This window comes from Coregonus lavaretus (assembly GCF_964263955.1).
Source record: "Coregonus lavaretus genome assembly, contig: HAP1_SCAFFOLD_2623, whole genome shotgun sequence".
NCBI classification, from domain to species: Eukaryota; Metazoa; Chordata; class Actinopteri; order Salmoniformes; family Salmonidae; genus Coregonus; species Coregonus lavaretus.
Genome location: NW_028161258.1, coordinates 56,703 through 74,354, shown reverse-complemented (window position 1 = coordinate 74,354; position 17,652 = coordinate 56,703). Strand labels below are relative to the sequence as shown.

At 45.2% G+C, this 17,652-nt stretch overlaps 1 protein-coding gene across 6 annotated transcripts; it reads right to left on the bottom strand.

Moving 5' to 3' along the window:
• Positions 1–5,457: 5,457 nt before the first annotated feature.
• Positions 5,458–16,152, bottom strand: LOC311120982 (KH homology domain-containing protein 4-like). 6 transcript variants are annotated; one of them, XR_014612216.1, is made up of 14 exons: positions 16,004–16,118; positions 12,428–12,626; positions 12,103–12,231; positions 11,797–11,876; positions 11,578–11,630; positions 11,278–11,444; positions 10,002–10,213; positions 9,753–9,813; positions 9,526–9,583; positions 9,209–9,429; positions 8,911–9,054; positions 7,805–7,892; positions 7,467–7,555; positions 5,458–6,436 (listed from the first exon to the last, which is right to left on the bottom strand). XR_014612216.1 is itself a non-coding variant. In XM_084195531.1 (14 exons), the coding sequence occupies exons 1-14, from the start codon at positions 16,030–16,032 to the stop codon at positions 6,183–6,185; spliced, it is 1,812 nt and encodes a 603-aa protein (XP_084051657.1). In that variant the 5' UTR covers positions 16,033–16,152; the 3' UTR covers positions 5,458–6,182. The 6 variants fall into 6 exon arrangements, 5 of the variants coding, with proteins under 5 accessions (XP_084051657.1, XP_084051656.1, XP_084051658.1 ...); XM_084195531.1 differs by having other exon boundaries at positions 7,805–7,920; positions 16,004–16,152; XM_084195530.1 differs by having other exon boundaries at positions 7,467–7,558; positions 7,805–7,920.
• Positions 16,153–17,652: the final 1,500 nt, after the last annotated feature.

Sequence of the window (17,652 nt, the reverse complement as noted above, 5' to 3'; positions counted from 1 at the left end):
AACTCCAGAAAATGATGGCTTTAGAAGCTTCTGATAGGCTAATTGACATCATTTGAGTCAATTGGAGGTGTACCTGTGGATGTATTTCAAGGCCTACCTTCAAACTCAGTGCCTCTTTGCTTGACATCATGGGAAAATCAAAAGAAATCAGCCAAGACCTCAGAAAAAAATGTGTTGACCTCCACAAGTCTGGTTCATCCTTGGGAGCAATTTCCAAATGCCTGAAGGTACCACGTTCATCTGTACAAACAATAGTACGCAAGTTTAAACACCATGGGACCACGCAGCCGTCATACCGCTCAGGAAGGAGATGCGTTCTGTCTCCTAGAGATTAACGTACTTTGGTGCGAAAAGTGCAAATCAATCCCAGAACAACAACAAAGGACCTTGTGAAGATGCTGGAGGAAACCGGTACAAAAGTATCTATATCCACAGTAAAACGAGTCCTATATCGACATAACCTGAAAGGCCGCTCAACAAGGAAGAAGCCACTGCTCCAAAACCGCCATAAAAAAGCCAGACTACGGTTTGCAACTGCACATGGGGACAAAGATCGTACTTTTTGGAGAAATGTCCTCTAGTCTGATGAAACAAACATAGAACTGTTTGGCCATAATGACCGTCGTTATGTTTGGAGGAAAAAGGGGGTGCCTTGCAAGCCGAAGAACACCATTCTAACTGTGAAGCATGAGGGTGGCAGCATCATGCTGTGGGGGTGCTTTGCTGCAGGAGGGTCTGGTGCGCTTCACAAAATAGATGGGATCATGAGGAAGGAAAATGTGGATATATTGAAGCAACATTTCAAGACATCAGTCAGGAAGTGAAAGCTTGGTCACAAATGGGTCTTCCAAATGGACAATGACCCCAAGCATACTTCCAAAGTTGTTGCAAAATGGCTTAAGGACAACAAAGTCAAGGTATTGGAATGGCCATCACAAAGCCCTAACATCAATCCTATAGAAAATGTGTAGGCAGAACTGAAAAAGCGTGTGCGAGCAAGGAGGCCTACAAACCTGACCCAGTTACACCAGCTCTGTCAGTAGGAATGGGCCAAAATTCACCCAACTTACTGTGGGAAGCTTGTGGAAGGCTACCCAAAACGTTTGACCTAAATTAAAGAATTTAAAGGCAATGCTACCAAATAATAATTGAGTGTATGTAAACTTCTGACCCACTGGGAATGTGGTGAAAGAAATAAAAGCTGAAATAAATCTCTCTACTATTATTCTGACATTTCACATTCTTAAAATAAAGTGGTGATCCTAACTGACCGAAGACAGGGAATTTTTACTAGGATTAAATGTCAGGAATTGTGAAAAACTGAGTTTAAATGTATTTGGCTAAGGTGTATGTAAACTTCCGACTTCAACTGTATGTGTCTAAAATAGGGGAGTGAGAAGATCTTCAGAGCCTAAACAGACAGAACAAGAGTTTGGCCAATAACAAATCAGTCCTTTAAGCGGTGTATGAGGAGGTTACTGGACAGCAGGGACAATTACCAGTGAATAGCACTATTCAACTCAAGCGTTTTCATAGCATTTAGACTGTAACAAAACCCTTTTGCCCCCACAATACTGTACATATACACTATATATACAAAAATATGAGGACACCCCTTCAAATTAGTGGATTCTTCCATTTCAGCCACACCTGTTGCTGACAGGTGTATAAAATCGAGCACCCAGCCATGCAATCTCCATAAACAAACATTGGCAGTAGAATGGCCTTAATGAAGAGATCAGTGACTTTCAACATGGAACCGTCATAGTGAGTTCGTCAAATTTTTGAGAGCAATATAGCTTTAACATGCTAAATGGGCTTCTAATGTTATCATTTACCAGAGAAAGAATGAAGTGGATGTGATTTATCACTAAAACATTCACTTCAGCATAGTAATTAATCAATTTCTGCTTGAAATTGTCAGTTAAACTGACTCAGTTACACATATGATCTGGATGGTTATTTGATTCTGTCTGTAGTTTCCCTAAAGTAGTTACATACCATAAATACATTACCACTCTAACCCCCAAAGCTGACCCTGTGCCTTCCACCCAAAATACTGAGCTGAATAACAATCTATATCATAGTAAATAGTCAAACGTCAACAGAACAGAAGACGTTAGTCATTTTATTTTACCTTCATGTTTCATGGGATGTTATAAGAACAGTTCAGACTTTTTATTATAGCTTTTGTGGTGTTCATCTCACATAGGGTAGAGTAGGAAGCCACTGAAGGAGCTGTGTTTATTTGAATCATCATAGATCCTGTAGCCTGATGGGAGGCACATGTAGACCAAGTCCCCCTCCTCCAGTTCTAGAGTCAACGAATTGGATAGATACTGTCGCCTTTGTTGACTATTGTACTGTCCATTCCACATTATACCCTGGTCATTCTTGAACAAACAGAAGTCCATGTACTGTGATGTTGTGGCATCCATGCCAGAGAATCTGAAGTAGTAGACTCCTCTCACTGGAGCAGCAAAGACACCTGCATCAGAGGAAAAACAGAGAGAGAGATCAACACTGTCAGTCTCTCAAAGCTGTTAATGATGTTGGACTCTGTCTGTATCTGGTCCCTATGGACGTGTGTTCATACATGTAGATTGGTGTGTAAGCAAGCAGTAGGCTACCTGTAACTGGGCTGTAGGCCTGGCCAATGTTGGTGATGACATTGGTGTAGACCAGTGAGGTTTCAGTGTTGAAGGGTCCCAGAAACCCTCCTGTTTCAGACAAACCAGCAAAGAACGCCACCTTTGGTCTGTATGTCAACAAGGGAGTAGAACATTCATTTGTAATATTGAGCTTGTGATACTACAGTCTGCACTGTAGCAGACTCTCCGCACTGCTAAAGCTAACTCTCTCTCCTCTGCTCTTGTCCTTCTAGACCTGTCTGCTGCCTTTGATACTGTGAACCATCAGATCCTCCTCTCCACCCTCTCCGGCGCGGCTCACTCCTGGATTGCGTCCTACCTGACCGGTCGCTCCTACCAAGTGGCGTGGCGAGAAGCTGTCTCCGCACCACGTGCTCTCACCACTGGTGTCCCCCAGGGCTCAGTTCTAGGTCCTCTCCTTTTCTCCCTATACACCAAGTCACTTGGCTCTGTCATATCCTCACACGGCCTCTCCTATCATTGCTACGCTGACGATACACAACTAATCTTCTCCTTTCCCCCTTCTGATAACCAGGTGGCGAATCGCATCTCTGCATGTCTGGCAGACATATCAGTATGGATGACGGATCACCACCTCAAGCTGAACCCTGGCAAGACGGAGCTGCTCTTCCTCCCGGGGAAGGACTGCCCGTTCCATGATCTCGCCATCACGGTTGACAACTCCGTTGTGTCCTCCTCCCAGAGTGCGAAGAGCCTTGGCGTGACCCTGGACAACACCCTGTCGTTCTCCGCTAACATCAAGGCGGTGACCCGCTCCTGCAGGTTCCTGCTCTACAACATTCGGAGAGTACGACCCTGCCTTACACAGGAAGCGGCACAGGTCCTAATCCAGGCACTTGTCATCTCCCGTCTGGATTACTGCAACTCGCTGTTGGCTGGCCTCCCTGCATGTGCCATTAAACCCCTACAACTCATCCAGAATGCCGCAGCCCGTCTGGTGTTCAACCTTCCCAAGTTCTCTCACGTCACCCCCCTCCTCCGCACACTCCACTGGCTTCCAGTTGAAGCTCGCATCCGTTACAAGACCATGGTGCTTGCCTTTGGAGCAGCGAGGGGAACGGCACCTCTGTACCTTCGGGCTCTGATCAGTCCCTACACCCAAACGAGGGCATTGCGTTCATCCACCTCTGGCCTGCTGGCTCCCCTTCTTCTGCGGAAGCATAGTTCCCGCTCAGCCCAGTCAAAACTGTTCGCTGCTCTGGCACCCCAATGGTGGAACAAGCTCCCTCACGACGCCAGGACAGCGGAGTCACTCACCACCTTCCGGAGACATTTGAAACCCCACCTCTTTAAGGAATACCTGGGATAGGATAAAGCAATCCTTCTACCCCCCCCCCCACACACACAGCGGAGTCGCTCACCACCTTCCGGAGACATTTGAAACCCCACCTCTTTAAGGAATACCTGGGATAGGATAAAGTAATCCTTCTACCCCCCCCCAAAAAAAAAAAAAAAAAAAAAAATTGTAAAGTGGTTATCCCACTGGCTATAGGGTGAATGCATCAATTTGTGAGTCGCTCTGGACTAGAGCGTCTGCTAAATGACGTAAATGTGCCCTTGAGCAAGGCACTTAACCCTAATTGCTCCTGTAAGTCGCTCTGGATAAGAGCGTCTGCTAAATGACTAAAATGTAAATGTAATAACACTAGGGACAGAATATTCAGAATGATCAACTTTGTTTGGAAAGATACACAACCACATTGCATTACATGGTAACAGGTGATACCATTCTGAAGTCTGTTTGTCCTCCCTGCATTCTTGCTCTTCATCTCCTCCACCTCTCCCTCACTGGCTGTCACTATGGTCCCCATGGCTGACAGTTCTGCTGCATGAGCTGAAATTACAAATATAGGAAAAATGCTGGGAACCTGTTTCTTGTCTGATTTGGACAAAATATTTAAAATCCTCTTTAGATACTGTATTTTAAATCTCTACATTACATGTACTCAGTCTTTTGCTTCTCCACCTGGCTCTCAATCTGGCCTGCAACGCTACAATATCATACAAAGAAACTGTTGAACATTTCACCACTGCTCTCCTGATTACAGTGATCAAATAAGCTACAGCGGTCTCACGTCACCTGCGTTCCCTCTCTCCAGTTCCTCAAGCTTGTTCTTGTAGAACTGTAGTTCATTCTTAGTGACACTCAACTCCACTCTCTGGTTCACCATCTCTTTCTGCAGCTCATCCACCTGGCTCTCACTGGCTGTCACTCTGGCCCCCATGTTCCTCAGCTCCACCATCATGTCTCTCAGCTCCTTCAGCTCAGTCCAGATGTCAGGCTAGGTGGTCAACTGTTCAGCATCACTCTTTCATCCTTCAAAATGTCATCCTTCACTGTGACCCTGTTCAGTGATATCATTCTCTCTGACCCCTCCTCTCTCCCCCTGACCCCATGTCCCAGACAGACAGAACAGCAACACCAGCAGAGCTACAGCACCCCTCATTCTGAAACAATGTCTCTTCAGAACTAATGTAGTCTACTGGGCTCAGTCCCCGTCTTAATATACACACTGGTGTTCTTGAACCAATACATGGGAATATAACAGGTGTCCTCGTGGAATATTATGAGAACATAGCCAAGGATTGTGGGAAGTAATAGAACACAGGTAAAGATTATTTCTTGCCAGTTCATTCAGACTGAGGGTTGTTTAAGACCATGGGAGAATCACACCTTTTATTTAGTTACCACACCCCTTTTCTGCTTTCCATGATGTTTCTAACAGAAAGCTACCTATTCTCTATTGCACGATCTGTCAAAGTTGTCTTGAAATAAATTATCATACAGAGATAAATAATGCTAATTTATTCCACAAAAGCATTAGAACAGTTGAGTCAATTGCATTTCATAAAAGTCCAACAAGCATGCTTGTCTGATCTGTACTCAATGAAGGGAGATTTGATTAAGATTTGGACAAGGAAAGAAAACGGGGATAAAAAAAATAATAAAAAAAATCTTTTAGAATGCATTGTAAATCTCTTCCACCTCAGTGTTTTTCTACACTAGTAAAACCAGGAGCCGACACGTTCCAAACCAACCAGAAACAGGGTACTGTTATCCTCCATGAGTGTCCGTTCCGCAGCTGTGTATCCTATACAGAGTTCAGAGCACACTTGAATCTGTGTGGAAGTCTGGGGCATCTTGCTGCATTTGTCACCATTTATCCAGTCCGTCACTCTTCTGGTTGTGCCTGGTTGGCTGCAGTTGAGTCTGTTCTCTTTGTATGAGTCAGCCGGTCTGTTTAGTCCATTTACACACACACACTCTGCTTTACTGCTGAGCGCATGGCAAAACTGTTTTAAGGAAATCCAAGTCATCACAAAGGAGAGCGATTCTATGAAGTAGAGGAGCAGGTAGAGGTGATGGTTCAGGGGAAAGGGAAGAAGGGGGATTGGGGCTCAATTTGGAGTGTAAAACATCTTCATGATGGGGCCATCTAGAAGGCCCTAGGTGTCAGGGGAGGGGAGGCAGGATGGGGTGGGGTGAGTATGAGGGTTAATACTCCTGTGTTATGGGGCCATCCAGAAGGGCATGGGCTGCTGTGACTGTGCCTGTTGTGTTTTGGCACGTTGGGGAGGCGGAGGGGGGCAGCGGTACCCCAGAGTCCAGCCCGAGGATGACGTGGGGGTGGAGTGGTGTGCCCCAGCGACGTTACCATGGTTACCTGCCCCCAAGGTTTTGGGGGTGGAGTGGTCCTCCTCTTCATCCGAGGAGTCACCAGCATAAGCCACAAGCCCCGTCTTCATCCTCTTCACTGAGGTATCTGAGAGAGATGAGGGAAAAAGAGGAGAGAGGGGTGGGGGAGGAATGAGGGAGAAAGAGGAGAGAGGGGGGAGAGAGAGAGAGAGGGGGGAGAGGGGGTACACATACACACAGAGAAAGAACACAACCAAAGACCAGCACAAGGGTTTCATAAACAACAGTTGGAAGTTAATTGTTTACCAACAGATAGGGAGAGACAAACAGTTAATAGATTGCATTGTGTTTGGCAGCAGGGGTGAGTTAGGTAGAGGAGGGGCATGTGTCAGCAGCGGCAGTCATTGGTCGGTGGGGAGCGGCAGCATTAGAGCCGTCCAATCACGATGCAGGACAGCGCCACAGGAGAAGAGCCCCACCCCCATCCGGCATCCCCCCCAGAGAGACATGGAAGAGAAGAAAAACACAGAGAAAGAACACAAAAAAAGAGAGAGTCTTGTTAGTGAGGGGGTCACACACGGGCACAGACACTCCAGTCTGATGACGTCATCAGAAAGGGACGGCCGGCGAAGGGACAGCACCGGCTAGAGCGAAAGAGGTGGACTCCCAATCTCAAATTCATCCCTAGCCCCCCTAGACACCTCCTAGATCTCACATGATCAAATAACAGGTGTAAGCAGTATGGTAATAACTCCACCTTGCCCTTTTAAAGGCAAATTGCAATTTGCAACATATTGTTTACACCTATCAAATCCTCTCAGACCTACACAGTGCCTAGGGCTAGGGGTTGATTTAGGATCAATGACAGAGTTACTTGAGGCAGTGGGGGATCGAAGCTTAGCCCAGTTGTTGATTCTGAACTGACTGACTTTCTACGAACTTTCAACTCAGAACTTATCGAGGAACACTATGCCTGTCTGATGTAATTTGCTATAACCTGGTATGTCACTTGTGAGAACAGCATGTCTGCATGCAAAATGCTATTTGACTCAGACTACTGACAACCAAGGGGGGTGGGCAGCGTGCTTATGGCTGAGAGGCCATGGATGGGGAGGGTTGGAGGACAACCAGAGCTGGAGGGGGGGTGGGGCACTTACCCAGGGGGCCTTGCAGTGGCCTCCTCTCCTCCATCTTGGGTGTCACGCCTCCGTTCATCGGAATGGGTGGTGGAGGCATCAACTGCCTACTGCTGGGGGAGAGAGAGAGAGAGAGAGAGATCAGTGTTGCACAACATTTTACATTTACATCATTTAGCAGACGCTCTTATCCAGAGCCACTTACAAATTGGTACATTCAACTTATGATAGCCAGTGGGACAACCACTTTTTTGTTTTTTCTCAACATCAATCACAAGCAAACAAAAGCCTGTGTGTCCAGCATCTGGAATGAAGAACACTGTTTTAAAGGAGAGCGACTCGTCTCCCCCATCTCGTACCTGTCCCTCTCCCTCGGCGGCCCGGAGGAACTCTGTGGCGGGGGTCCTGAAGCCTCGGGGCCGGGGCTGCCCACAGGGAAGCCTGCACCTAAATTAGTCATATGAATGGGTCCATGCTATGAGCAGAAAAACACACAGGCGCATTAGCACACATCCTCCCAAGTAGCCCCTCCCCTAAATTACTATTATTGATAGTAGGCCTACATGAGAAAACTATGCAAGTAAGCACAGTTATCTAAACTATTGAATGTAACTGAGATGCAAAGTTTAATCCCAAAATGTTTTTTCCTTTTCACTACACTTTATTTAAGCAGTTGAGAATAAAAATTATATTTTACATTTATGCATGCTCCGATTGCACATAATCAGAAAATAGGAATGAACTGTATTAATGTAACATATCATTAAATCAAGTGGACACATTTCAATTAGGGCTGTGACGATACCAGTATTGCAATATTTTTTCCATGGCAAAAATGAAAACACGAAGCAGATCTAACTCTTTGGTCCTTTAAAAACCTGCTGTATGTAAAATATTGTGTGCTATAGCTTGGAAAATAAATAAAATGTGACTCTGGTTGACAACATAATGATGTTGGTTTCCAACATTAGGGCTGTTTTCCTAAAGAAGCTAAATCTGCTTTGTGTTTTGTTTCCTTGCCATGATACCAACTAGTATCGTCCCGGCCCTAATTTCAATATATTGAAGTACATTTGATGATTATCCAACAATACCTTTTCAGAATCTCCATAATCTGAAAGTTTTAATAATCCAATAATACAGGGACTCAGATAATAACAGCTAATGGTTACAATGAACGTCATAAAGTCTACTAGGGGAAAAAACAAGTTGACACTGAACAGACAGACACTTAGGCCCATTCAATCTCACTCACTCAACAAGCAAACCCTTTCTATAGAGTGCAGACTCACAGATTTACAGACAAGAGACAGACTGAATTCATTTGTATGATTCTCACTAACAGAACGAGGAACAGATATCAGATACATGGAGAGAAGACAATGATAGAAGCAGAATGGACAGACGGGACGACAGCAGGACATAAGAAAGATGGAAGAATAAAAGAATGAGAGAGCTAAATCACCTGGTATCCCAGCAGACCGCTGTCCCTCTCGTCTGGCACCTCCTCAGTGAAGCGTCTCTTCTGTGGCGGATTGGCTGAGACCACGGGAGGCGGAGCTTTGGGCGGAACCGGAGCGGCGGGTGGGAAAGGAGCAGGTGGGAGAGTCTGGAGACAAAAAGGGAAAAAAACCAACTGATGCAATGCATGTTCAATGCATCATATATACAACCTATCAAAAGAGAATGTTTGCTCAACTAGTTTCATAACTCTGATGTAATAATCTCAAAGTACAGTATTATAGGTCTATACAAAGTCTTACCTGTTGTAAACTGACAGGTGCATGGGGGGGGGCGTACCGGTTGGGAGGGGGGAGACCGGCGGGCACCCCAGGGGGAATGGGAGGGGGCACAGCATAGGGGGGAGGAATGGGCTGGGGCTGAGGGGGAGGTACAGGGAGGGGGTAGCTGGGCTGGTACCCTGCTGGGGGGTAGTAAGAGGGCTGGGGGGGCATCCCGTTGGCCATGGGGGGCTGCATAAAGCCTGGACGAGGAGAGAAAGAGCAACATGTCAGTACGTGATGACACATCCAAGAGATTCTAAAAAAGAAAGAAAGTGAGAGAGTATGTTTGTGTGTACCGGGAGTAGGCATCATGGCACTCATCTGGTTGAGGAAGCCAGAATACTCTGCATGAACCTGGAGGGAAGAGACAACACAGTCACCGATCCACATGGCAAACAGAACCCATCTGAATAATACAATGCACTTCACATGGGACAGCTTTAAAACACGGCTTTGCTGAAAGTAGAGCAGTGTACAGGGAACAAAGAACCGAGTCCCAGTCAGTAAACCATTAGACACTCACCGTCTGCAGCAGGTTGTCACACAGGGTCTTAGCTGCAGCAAGGCCCTCTGGTTTGGGATGACTGGGGAAGAGAGGAGTTAAGGTGTGCCTGGCTTCTAAGCTCTGTGTCTCTGAGCTAATACAAGTGAACATGGACTTTAGTCCCCCAGACTATCTATTAATACTGCTATTTACCTGATGTAGATGTACATTGGTTCTAGGCCCTCTGAGTTTAAACAGATTAACATGAGTCTAGTCCATGAGACTTACCTGATGTAGATGTACATGGGTTCGAAGGCCTCTCGCCCAGAGGTGGGCTCCAGACAGCCGGATCCCTTCCCCCTGAGGAAGACCTTGGCCCCGGTCTCAGCCTGGATGTGCTGCAGGTAGGAGCTGCCTGGCCCTTCCACCCTCTCCTTTACTGAGAAGCCCTGGATGGCATGCTCCAGACCCACAAACAACTTGTCCTGCACATAGTGCATCTGGAAGGAGAAGGATATGGATGTGAGTCTTAAAGATTCATGAATGAGGAATATGGTTCAGTTTGATTGGATAAATGTATTTTTGAAGAGATATACATGAAAAGGGACTGTTCAGCTTGGATCCCACCCCCCCACCTGACACACTCACAAAATAACGTTGACACACACTGAACGACAATCACACACACAAACTCTGTTTTCCCATTAGCGCCGGCCGTTAGTTAATCAGCCGGTTAAAGACTCATTTTCAGCCGGCTACTTTTTCCACTTCATATTAACTAGGACACTTTCCATTTAAACGTTACAATTCGCTAGTCCCTCGAGCCTTCTCCTGATAGAACAATATGCATCTTCTAGCGATCTATTGATAGGATAGGTGCCTGTCAGTCACAAAGCGAGCAATGGCAGGGAAATGCAGTCTGCTGTCTGTCCCGCCTCCCGGTACAATTTCTGTGCGCTGTGGTTGGTTGCAGTCGAATTTCTTTACACGGAGGAAAGAGAAAGCACGATGCTCGTGAATTTGCACGTCCCAGGTAATGTAAGCGGTAACGAAATCCAAGACTTAGCCTAATTATTGTCTTCTGGCACATTATTTTATTTTGCGTGTTTCACATAGCCAGCCATGCGGAACCGTGGCCCATAGTAGAATATTTACTGTGCTTTGATTGACAACTGAACAGCAAGTGTTGACTAGTTTATAAAAAGTGTTAAATTGACTGAATAAAGTCGATCTCCTATGTCCCTTCGCCATTCAGAAATCATGCAACGTGGTTATATGTCCATGGTATCGGATCGGGACGAGTAAACCAAAGGATTCCCTAGGTTTACTTTCCTAAGATGTCGGGGCTTGCCAGATTGACGGTAAAGTCACTGTAAATAACACTTTAATCTCAAGAGAAGACGTGTTAAATGATCCTCTTACTTAGAAAATAGTCCTGATCATATAAGCCTAGACGATATCCCAAACAACTAATTCATACATTTTTAGTAAATTCCATTGCCCTGGCTGGCTAGTTTTTCTATTTGGCTGGCTACTCTATGTAGTTGTGGAAAACACTGCTTACCCCAGACTGGAAGTGTGGTCTGTGATGGTGGTTGATGGGGGGCAGTGAGGGGGGCGGGGGTTTGTGTTGCTGGTAGACTGGGACTGTGGCTCCGGTTCCGCTGTAGGAAGAGGTGGCAGCCTTCACCACTCCGTTCGTGATGATCTCCTTGATGCGGTTCACAGCTCCTGGAGAGAGCGAGAGATGGACTGGATCGTCACAACATAGAAATTCAGGAAAGAAGGACCCTGGTGATCCTGATGTTCAGAAATGATGAACATCTTAAATCAAATTAGTACAGGTAAATAGAGATGTACTGACTGTCGACAAGTTCCCTGGTCTGGCCCTGGACGTGGAGATAGAGGGGTCGGTCCCTGACGACAGAGAGAGAAGCAGTCAGTCAGTAGCATAAGCTTTGGTTGTACGATGCAATCAGACAACAGATCTAATTGTCTGTATGGACAAAAGTAAATAGCAAGTAACCAGTAACCTCCTTGGTAGAGCAGTGTGGTAATAAAGCAAGTGTGAAGCAGGACTCACCCTTGTGGAGCCTTGTACTTCTCCACTGCTGCCATGTATCGCCCCCTGGTGGACACAGCAGCACCGCTCACTTTGCTGATCTTCACACAATAGAATGAAGTAGAAGCTGGTCATTTACTGTCCTCAAGTGAGACACTAAGTCCCATATTGGTTTACATGACACTGATCCAGTCTGTACATGTACGTGTCACACAGAGAAAGAGCTGGATAAACATAGCAGTAAGTTTGACTGTTGACCAGATCGATCAATCAATCAATCAATCAATCAATGGGTCTAAAGATCATAATGATGTCATGGGCTCTGACCTCGTCCTGTGTCTGTCCGCGGGTCAGCAGGTTCCGGCAGGGGAGAGGAACGTCGTTGATCTCCACCTCCGCCACCACCAGGTCATCCTTCGTTTTCATAGGGGGCTGGGGCTTCCCTGCACCCACAAGCTGGTGACGACAAAGATTCATTTTTATATGTACCGCATGCTAACAATTACAACAATATCTCTCTAAAAGAGAGAGATGAAGAGCGAGGGGATTACAGAATTGGTAGGCGAGAAAGGGACAGACAACAAAGACAGAGAGAAGAGAAATTACAGGTGAGAGACAAACAGTTTGTTTTCAGCGTAAGAGGTTTCCTTACCCTTACCCTGTCTGGGGGTCCAGTCGGTCCAGGGGGTCCTATCTGGGAGGGCTTGAGCTTGCCCTTGGCTACCAGCATGGCGTTGATCTTAGCTGCCACAGCAGCTGCAGCGTCCAGAGCCCCCGTAGGAGTCGCCTCCGCCTCCCCCATCTGGTCTGAACCAGGACCTGGGCCCGGCTGGTCCCATTTACTACGGCGACTGAGGAACAAAGAGGGGGGCGGGGTACAGAGAGAGGGGGGGGGAAGGGTTGTGAAAGAGAAAGGCAGGGGAGATAAGAGGGAGAGAAAGAGGTTAATGGTAAGTGGAAGTGATTGGAGAAGCAGAGAGGTCAGAGGGAGAATGGAGGGCAGTGCAAAAGCAGCCATAACAAAGCCTCTCCCCACCCTTTTCTGTAAAATGCTGAGGGATGGACAGAGCTATGGATGCAACAACTGATCATCCATGATATCAAAATGATAGTTTTAACAATTTGAGGCTCTATAGTGTTGGTTTACATTTACTTTCTGTTTTACTCCCATGTGTGTAAAAAATAATAATTATACAGTTCAAAAGTTTGGGGTCACTTAGAAAGGTCCTTGTTTTTTAAAGAAAAGCAATTTCCCCCCCATTAAAATAACATCAAATTGATCAGAAATACAGTGTAGACATTGTTAATGTTTTAAATGTCTATTGTAGCTGGAAACGGCTGATTTAATGGAATATCTACATAGGGCCATTATCAGCAACCATCAGTCCTGTGTTCCAATGGCACGTTGTGTTTGCTAATCCAAGTTTATCATTTTAAAAGGCTAATTGATCATTAGAAAACCCTTTTGCAATTATGTTAGCACAGCTGAAAACTGTTGTGCTGATTAAATAAGCAATAAAACTGGCCTTCTTGAGACTAGTTGAGTATCTGGAGCATCAGCAATTGTAGGTTTGATTACAGGCTCAAAATGGCCAGAAACAAATAACTTTCTTCTGAAACTCATCAGTCTATTCTTGTTCTGAGAAATGAAGGCTATTCCATGCGAGAAATTGCCAAGAAACTGAAGATCTCGTATAACGCCGTGTACTACTCCCTTCACAGAACAGCGCAAACTGGCTCTAACCAGAATAGAAAGAGGAGTGGGAGGCCCCGGTGCACAACTGAGCAAGAGGACAAATACATTAGAGTGTCTAGTTTGAGAAACAGGCGCCTCACAGGTCCTCAACTGGCTGCTTCATTAAATAGTACCCGCAAAACACCAGTCTCAACGTCAACAGTGAAGAGGCGACTCCGGGATGCTGACCTTCTAGGCAGAGTTGCAAAGAAAAAGCCATATCTCAGACTGGCCAATAAAAATAAAAGACCAAGTCCATATTATGGCAAGAACAGCTCAAATATGCAAAGAGAAATGTCAATGAATCATTACTTTATGACATGAAGGTCAGTCAATACCGAAAATTTCAAGAACTTTTAAAGTTTCTTCAAGTGAAATCGCAAAAAACATCAAGCGCTATGATGAAACTGGCTCTCATGAGGACCGCAACAGGAAAGGAAGACCCAGAGTTACCGCTGCTGCAGAGGATAAGTTCATTATAGTTAACTGCACCTCAGATTGCAGTCCAAATAAATGCTTCACAGAGTTCAAGTAACAGACACATCTCAACATCAACTGTTCAGAGGAGACTGCGGGAATCAGGCCTTCATGGTTGAATTGCTGCAAAGAAACCACTACTAAAGGACACCAATAAGAAGAAGAGACTTGCTTGGCCAAGAAACGCGAGCAATGGACATTAGACCGGTGGAAATCTGTCCTTTGGTCTGATGAGTCCAAATTTGAGATTTGGTTCCAACCGCTGTGTCTTCGTGAGACGCAGAGTAGGTGAACGGATGATCTCCGCATGTGTGGTTCCCACTGTAAAGCATGGAGGAGGAGGTGTGATGGTGCTTTTGCTGGTGACACCGTCTGTGATTTATTTAGAATTCAAGGCACACTTAACCAGCATGGCTACCACAGCATTCTGCAGCGATACGCCATCCCATCTGGTTTGCGCTTAGTGGGACTATCATTTGTTTTTCAACAGGACAATGACCCAACACACCTCCAGGCTGTGTAAGGGCTATTTTACCAAGAAGGAGAGTGATGGAGTGCTGCATCAGATGACCTGGCCTCCACAATCACCCGACCTCAACCCAATTGAGATGGTTTGGGATGAGTTGGACCGCAGAGTGAAGGAAAAGATAGTGCTCAGCATATGTGGGAACCTTCAAGACTGTTGGAAAAGCAATCCAGGTGAAGCTGGATGAGAGAATGCCGAGAGTGTGCAAAGCTGTCAAAGGCAAAGGCTGGCTACTTTGAAGACTCAAATATAAAATATATTTTGATTTGTTTAACACTTTTTTGGTTACTATATGATTCCATATGTGTTATTTCAACTTTTTGATGTCTTCACTATTATTCTACAATGTAGAAAATAGTACAAATAAATAAAAACCCTCAAATGAGTATAATAATAATAAGCCATTTAGCAGACGCTTTTATCCAAAGCGACTTACAGTCATGTGTGCATACATTTTTACATGTGTAGGTGTGTCCAAACTTTTGACTGGTAGTGTGTGTGAGTGTGTGTATATATATACACACACATACTTAACTTTTTGGGTGACGACCAATTTCACATAGAAACGTTAGTTATAGATTTGAACGCAAATCTAAGAAGGGGTAGATCTGTTCTGTGTGCACTATTTCTATGCTTCCCGTTCTTACATTTCGTTTTTGCGTCTTTTACTTTTGTACACCAGCTTCAAACAGCTGAAAATACAACATTTTTGGTTATGGAAAATATATTTCACAGGGGTTTAGATGGTACAATGATTCTCTACACTATACTGTTTTGTTCAAACTGAAATTAGGTGAGCTATTACAATTATAGCAATCAGGAAATGGCGGAGCGATTTCTGCATACTGCATAAATTCTATTTTTCAAGAATTAATGGGTACATATCATTATTTAAAATTGATGTAGCAACTGCAGGTAGCCCTTTAATGACCACATTTAAATGACAGGGTTCTGAGAGTTCGTAGGCTAGCTAGGTAAGGTACGCTAGCTACATAATTGGGCTAGCTAGCAAGTTAGCTTAGTCTTTGCCATCTAACGTTAACATTAATTGAAGTAACACTGTGGATTGTTTTAATGTTGTTGACTTACTAACGTTAGTTAGTTATCCAACAGTTTTGTTACTAACGTTACTGTGCTTACTTACAGTACTAGCAATGCTAGCAAGCTACCATAGCTAGTTACTGTAACTTACCAAAACAACTTTAGTTAGCTAACTAATAGCTAGCTAGGTAGCCAACTCGCATCAATTTGCAAAATAGAAACTTAGCACCCGGCGCTCTTAGCTAACTACATGTCATAACCAACCACTCTTTCTAAACTGGGCAGCGACAGCTAGTTGGCTACCCACACCCCACGTAGTTAGCTAGCGTACAAGCACTCCGCCATTACACATTAGTTAGCTAGCGTTGTGCTGCCTGCTGCTCAGTGTTGAGCAAATCTGCAGTAAAAAGCACCGTCATAACACAACGTTCTATGTTCTTTCAACTCACCTGCCGTTTTGTGGTCCACCAAATGACATCAATCTCCTATTTGGTTGAATTTCTCTTCGCGTAAAAACACTAACGTTAATACAAACTCCACTAGACTTTCAAGATAGCTTGTCCAGACAGTGTTGTACTGCGATATCGTTCCCACTTCCGTTTTTGGGGGAAAGGGACCGGTGTTGTGTTGAATTTTGCTTTCCTCACACATATTATCTTATATATTGTGCGACGCTAGGGGGCGCACAACGCCGGCTGAGCAGCTCGAGCTGAGCAGGTCGCGTCTCACCTGATGATGGAGTCCTGCGGCAGCCTGTTCTCATCGCTTTTCTGGCACCCCAAGTGAGTGTTGCGGATAGGAACCAGATTAATGACGGTTCAGGTTTCCCAAATGAAAGCCCGTAACACACAGCTTTGTCCACATGAAAATATTGGACCACCAGGGACCAGACATCTTACAAGCAGGATGCTGAGGTTATGATGCCAGAGCCAGGTAAACTATGGAAACTATGGTTGTTAGCCAGGTAAGCGGTGGTTGTTGTCAGCACGTGTTGATGTGTCTCTCTGTGTTTAAAAAAATAACATTGGGCCCATTGCAGCTTCTTGCATGAGTAAAATGTATTGTTGTCAACTTTTTTCAAGCTGTGTGGTCCTTTGTGGACCTTTTAATTAGCCTAACTGTTTATTTTCCTTTTTCAGTAAACGGATTTCCCGCTCCAACTATAGGCTATTTCTTAAAAACCCGTTAGCCTAGTTACCGTTGCTAACCATTATTTATTTATTTTTTAGAATGAAGGAAGTCACTCTGAATAGCTCAGGAATGTCTCTCCTTCCTGTACTTTGTAAGTAGGCTATCAGCCAAGTTTAAACTTTTATAATCATCTTGGCAATTAGATCATAGATCTGCAGGCTAAAATGTAATACCCAGTGCCACATAGGCTTAGCCTAATTTACTATATGTCTGAGTTTTGGTTATCAGGTCCAAGCCTTATTATGCATAATGTCTTGTCAAATATCTGTTCTAGTGTTGAGTACACTGGTGGCCTATCCATCATCAGGTGAGAATAATTTAAATACCACACACTCTTCATTTTTAGACCATGAATCATATTCCAGATCAAGTTGTCTGATGTAGCAAACTGTCTCAGCCCAGGCACAACTGTCTCTGTGGTACTGAAGGCTAACCCATGCCTACTCCTGGTCCAGGGAGAGGTTCTGACCCTCGCCTGGCTGGGCTGGTACCAGGGAACCATAATAACAGGGAACCTCCCCTACCGACCCCTGCACCTGCCCTGACATACAGCATCGTGAGAGAGAACGTGACTGTGGCCAGTGGGTCCCATGTTCTGCACATAGACAAGATAACTCAGAGCCAGTCTGGCAGATGCAGGTGTACTGTTACTGACCACACAGGTGCACAGAGACACAGCAGAGAGGTGCAGGTTACTGTGGAAAGTGAGAACGCAGTGGGGGGATCCTAATGTAGACTTTAGGTGTGGCAGACTGGGCACTGTCTTGAAATATACACTTTGGGTGCTTTGCCAAAACATAGCCCACTGTTTGTTGAAATTCTAGGCTTCTGCATGTGTTCACAGAGGTTCTACTGACGCCCACTCTGAGCGTGGAGCCTTCAGGACGACAGGTGTACACTGAGGACA

What these genes read in the sequence shown, in the direction of transcription:
- LOC311120982 (XM_084195530.1), bottom strand. Translation starts at nt 16,032, where the DNA reads ATGTCATTTGGTGGACCACAAAACGGCAG. An exon ending in CCCATGTACATCTACATCAG is followed by an intron (nt 9,814 to 10,001) that starts GTAAGTCTCATG and finishes TCTCTTCCCCAG; the next exon opens with TCATCCCAAACCAGAGGGCC. An exon ending in GCCACTGCAAGGCCCCCTGG is followed by an intron (nt 6,437 to 7,466) that starts GTAAGTGCCCCA and finishes CATCTCTCTCAG; the next exon opens with ATACCTCAGTGAAGAGGATG.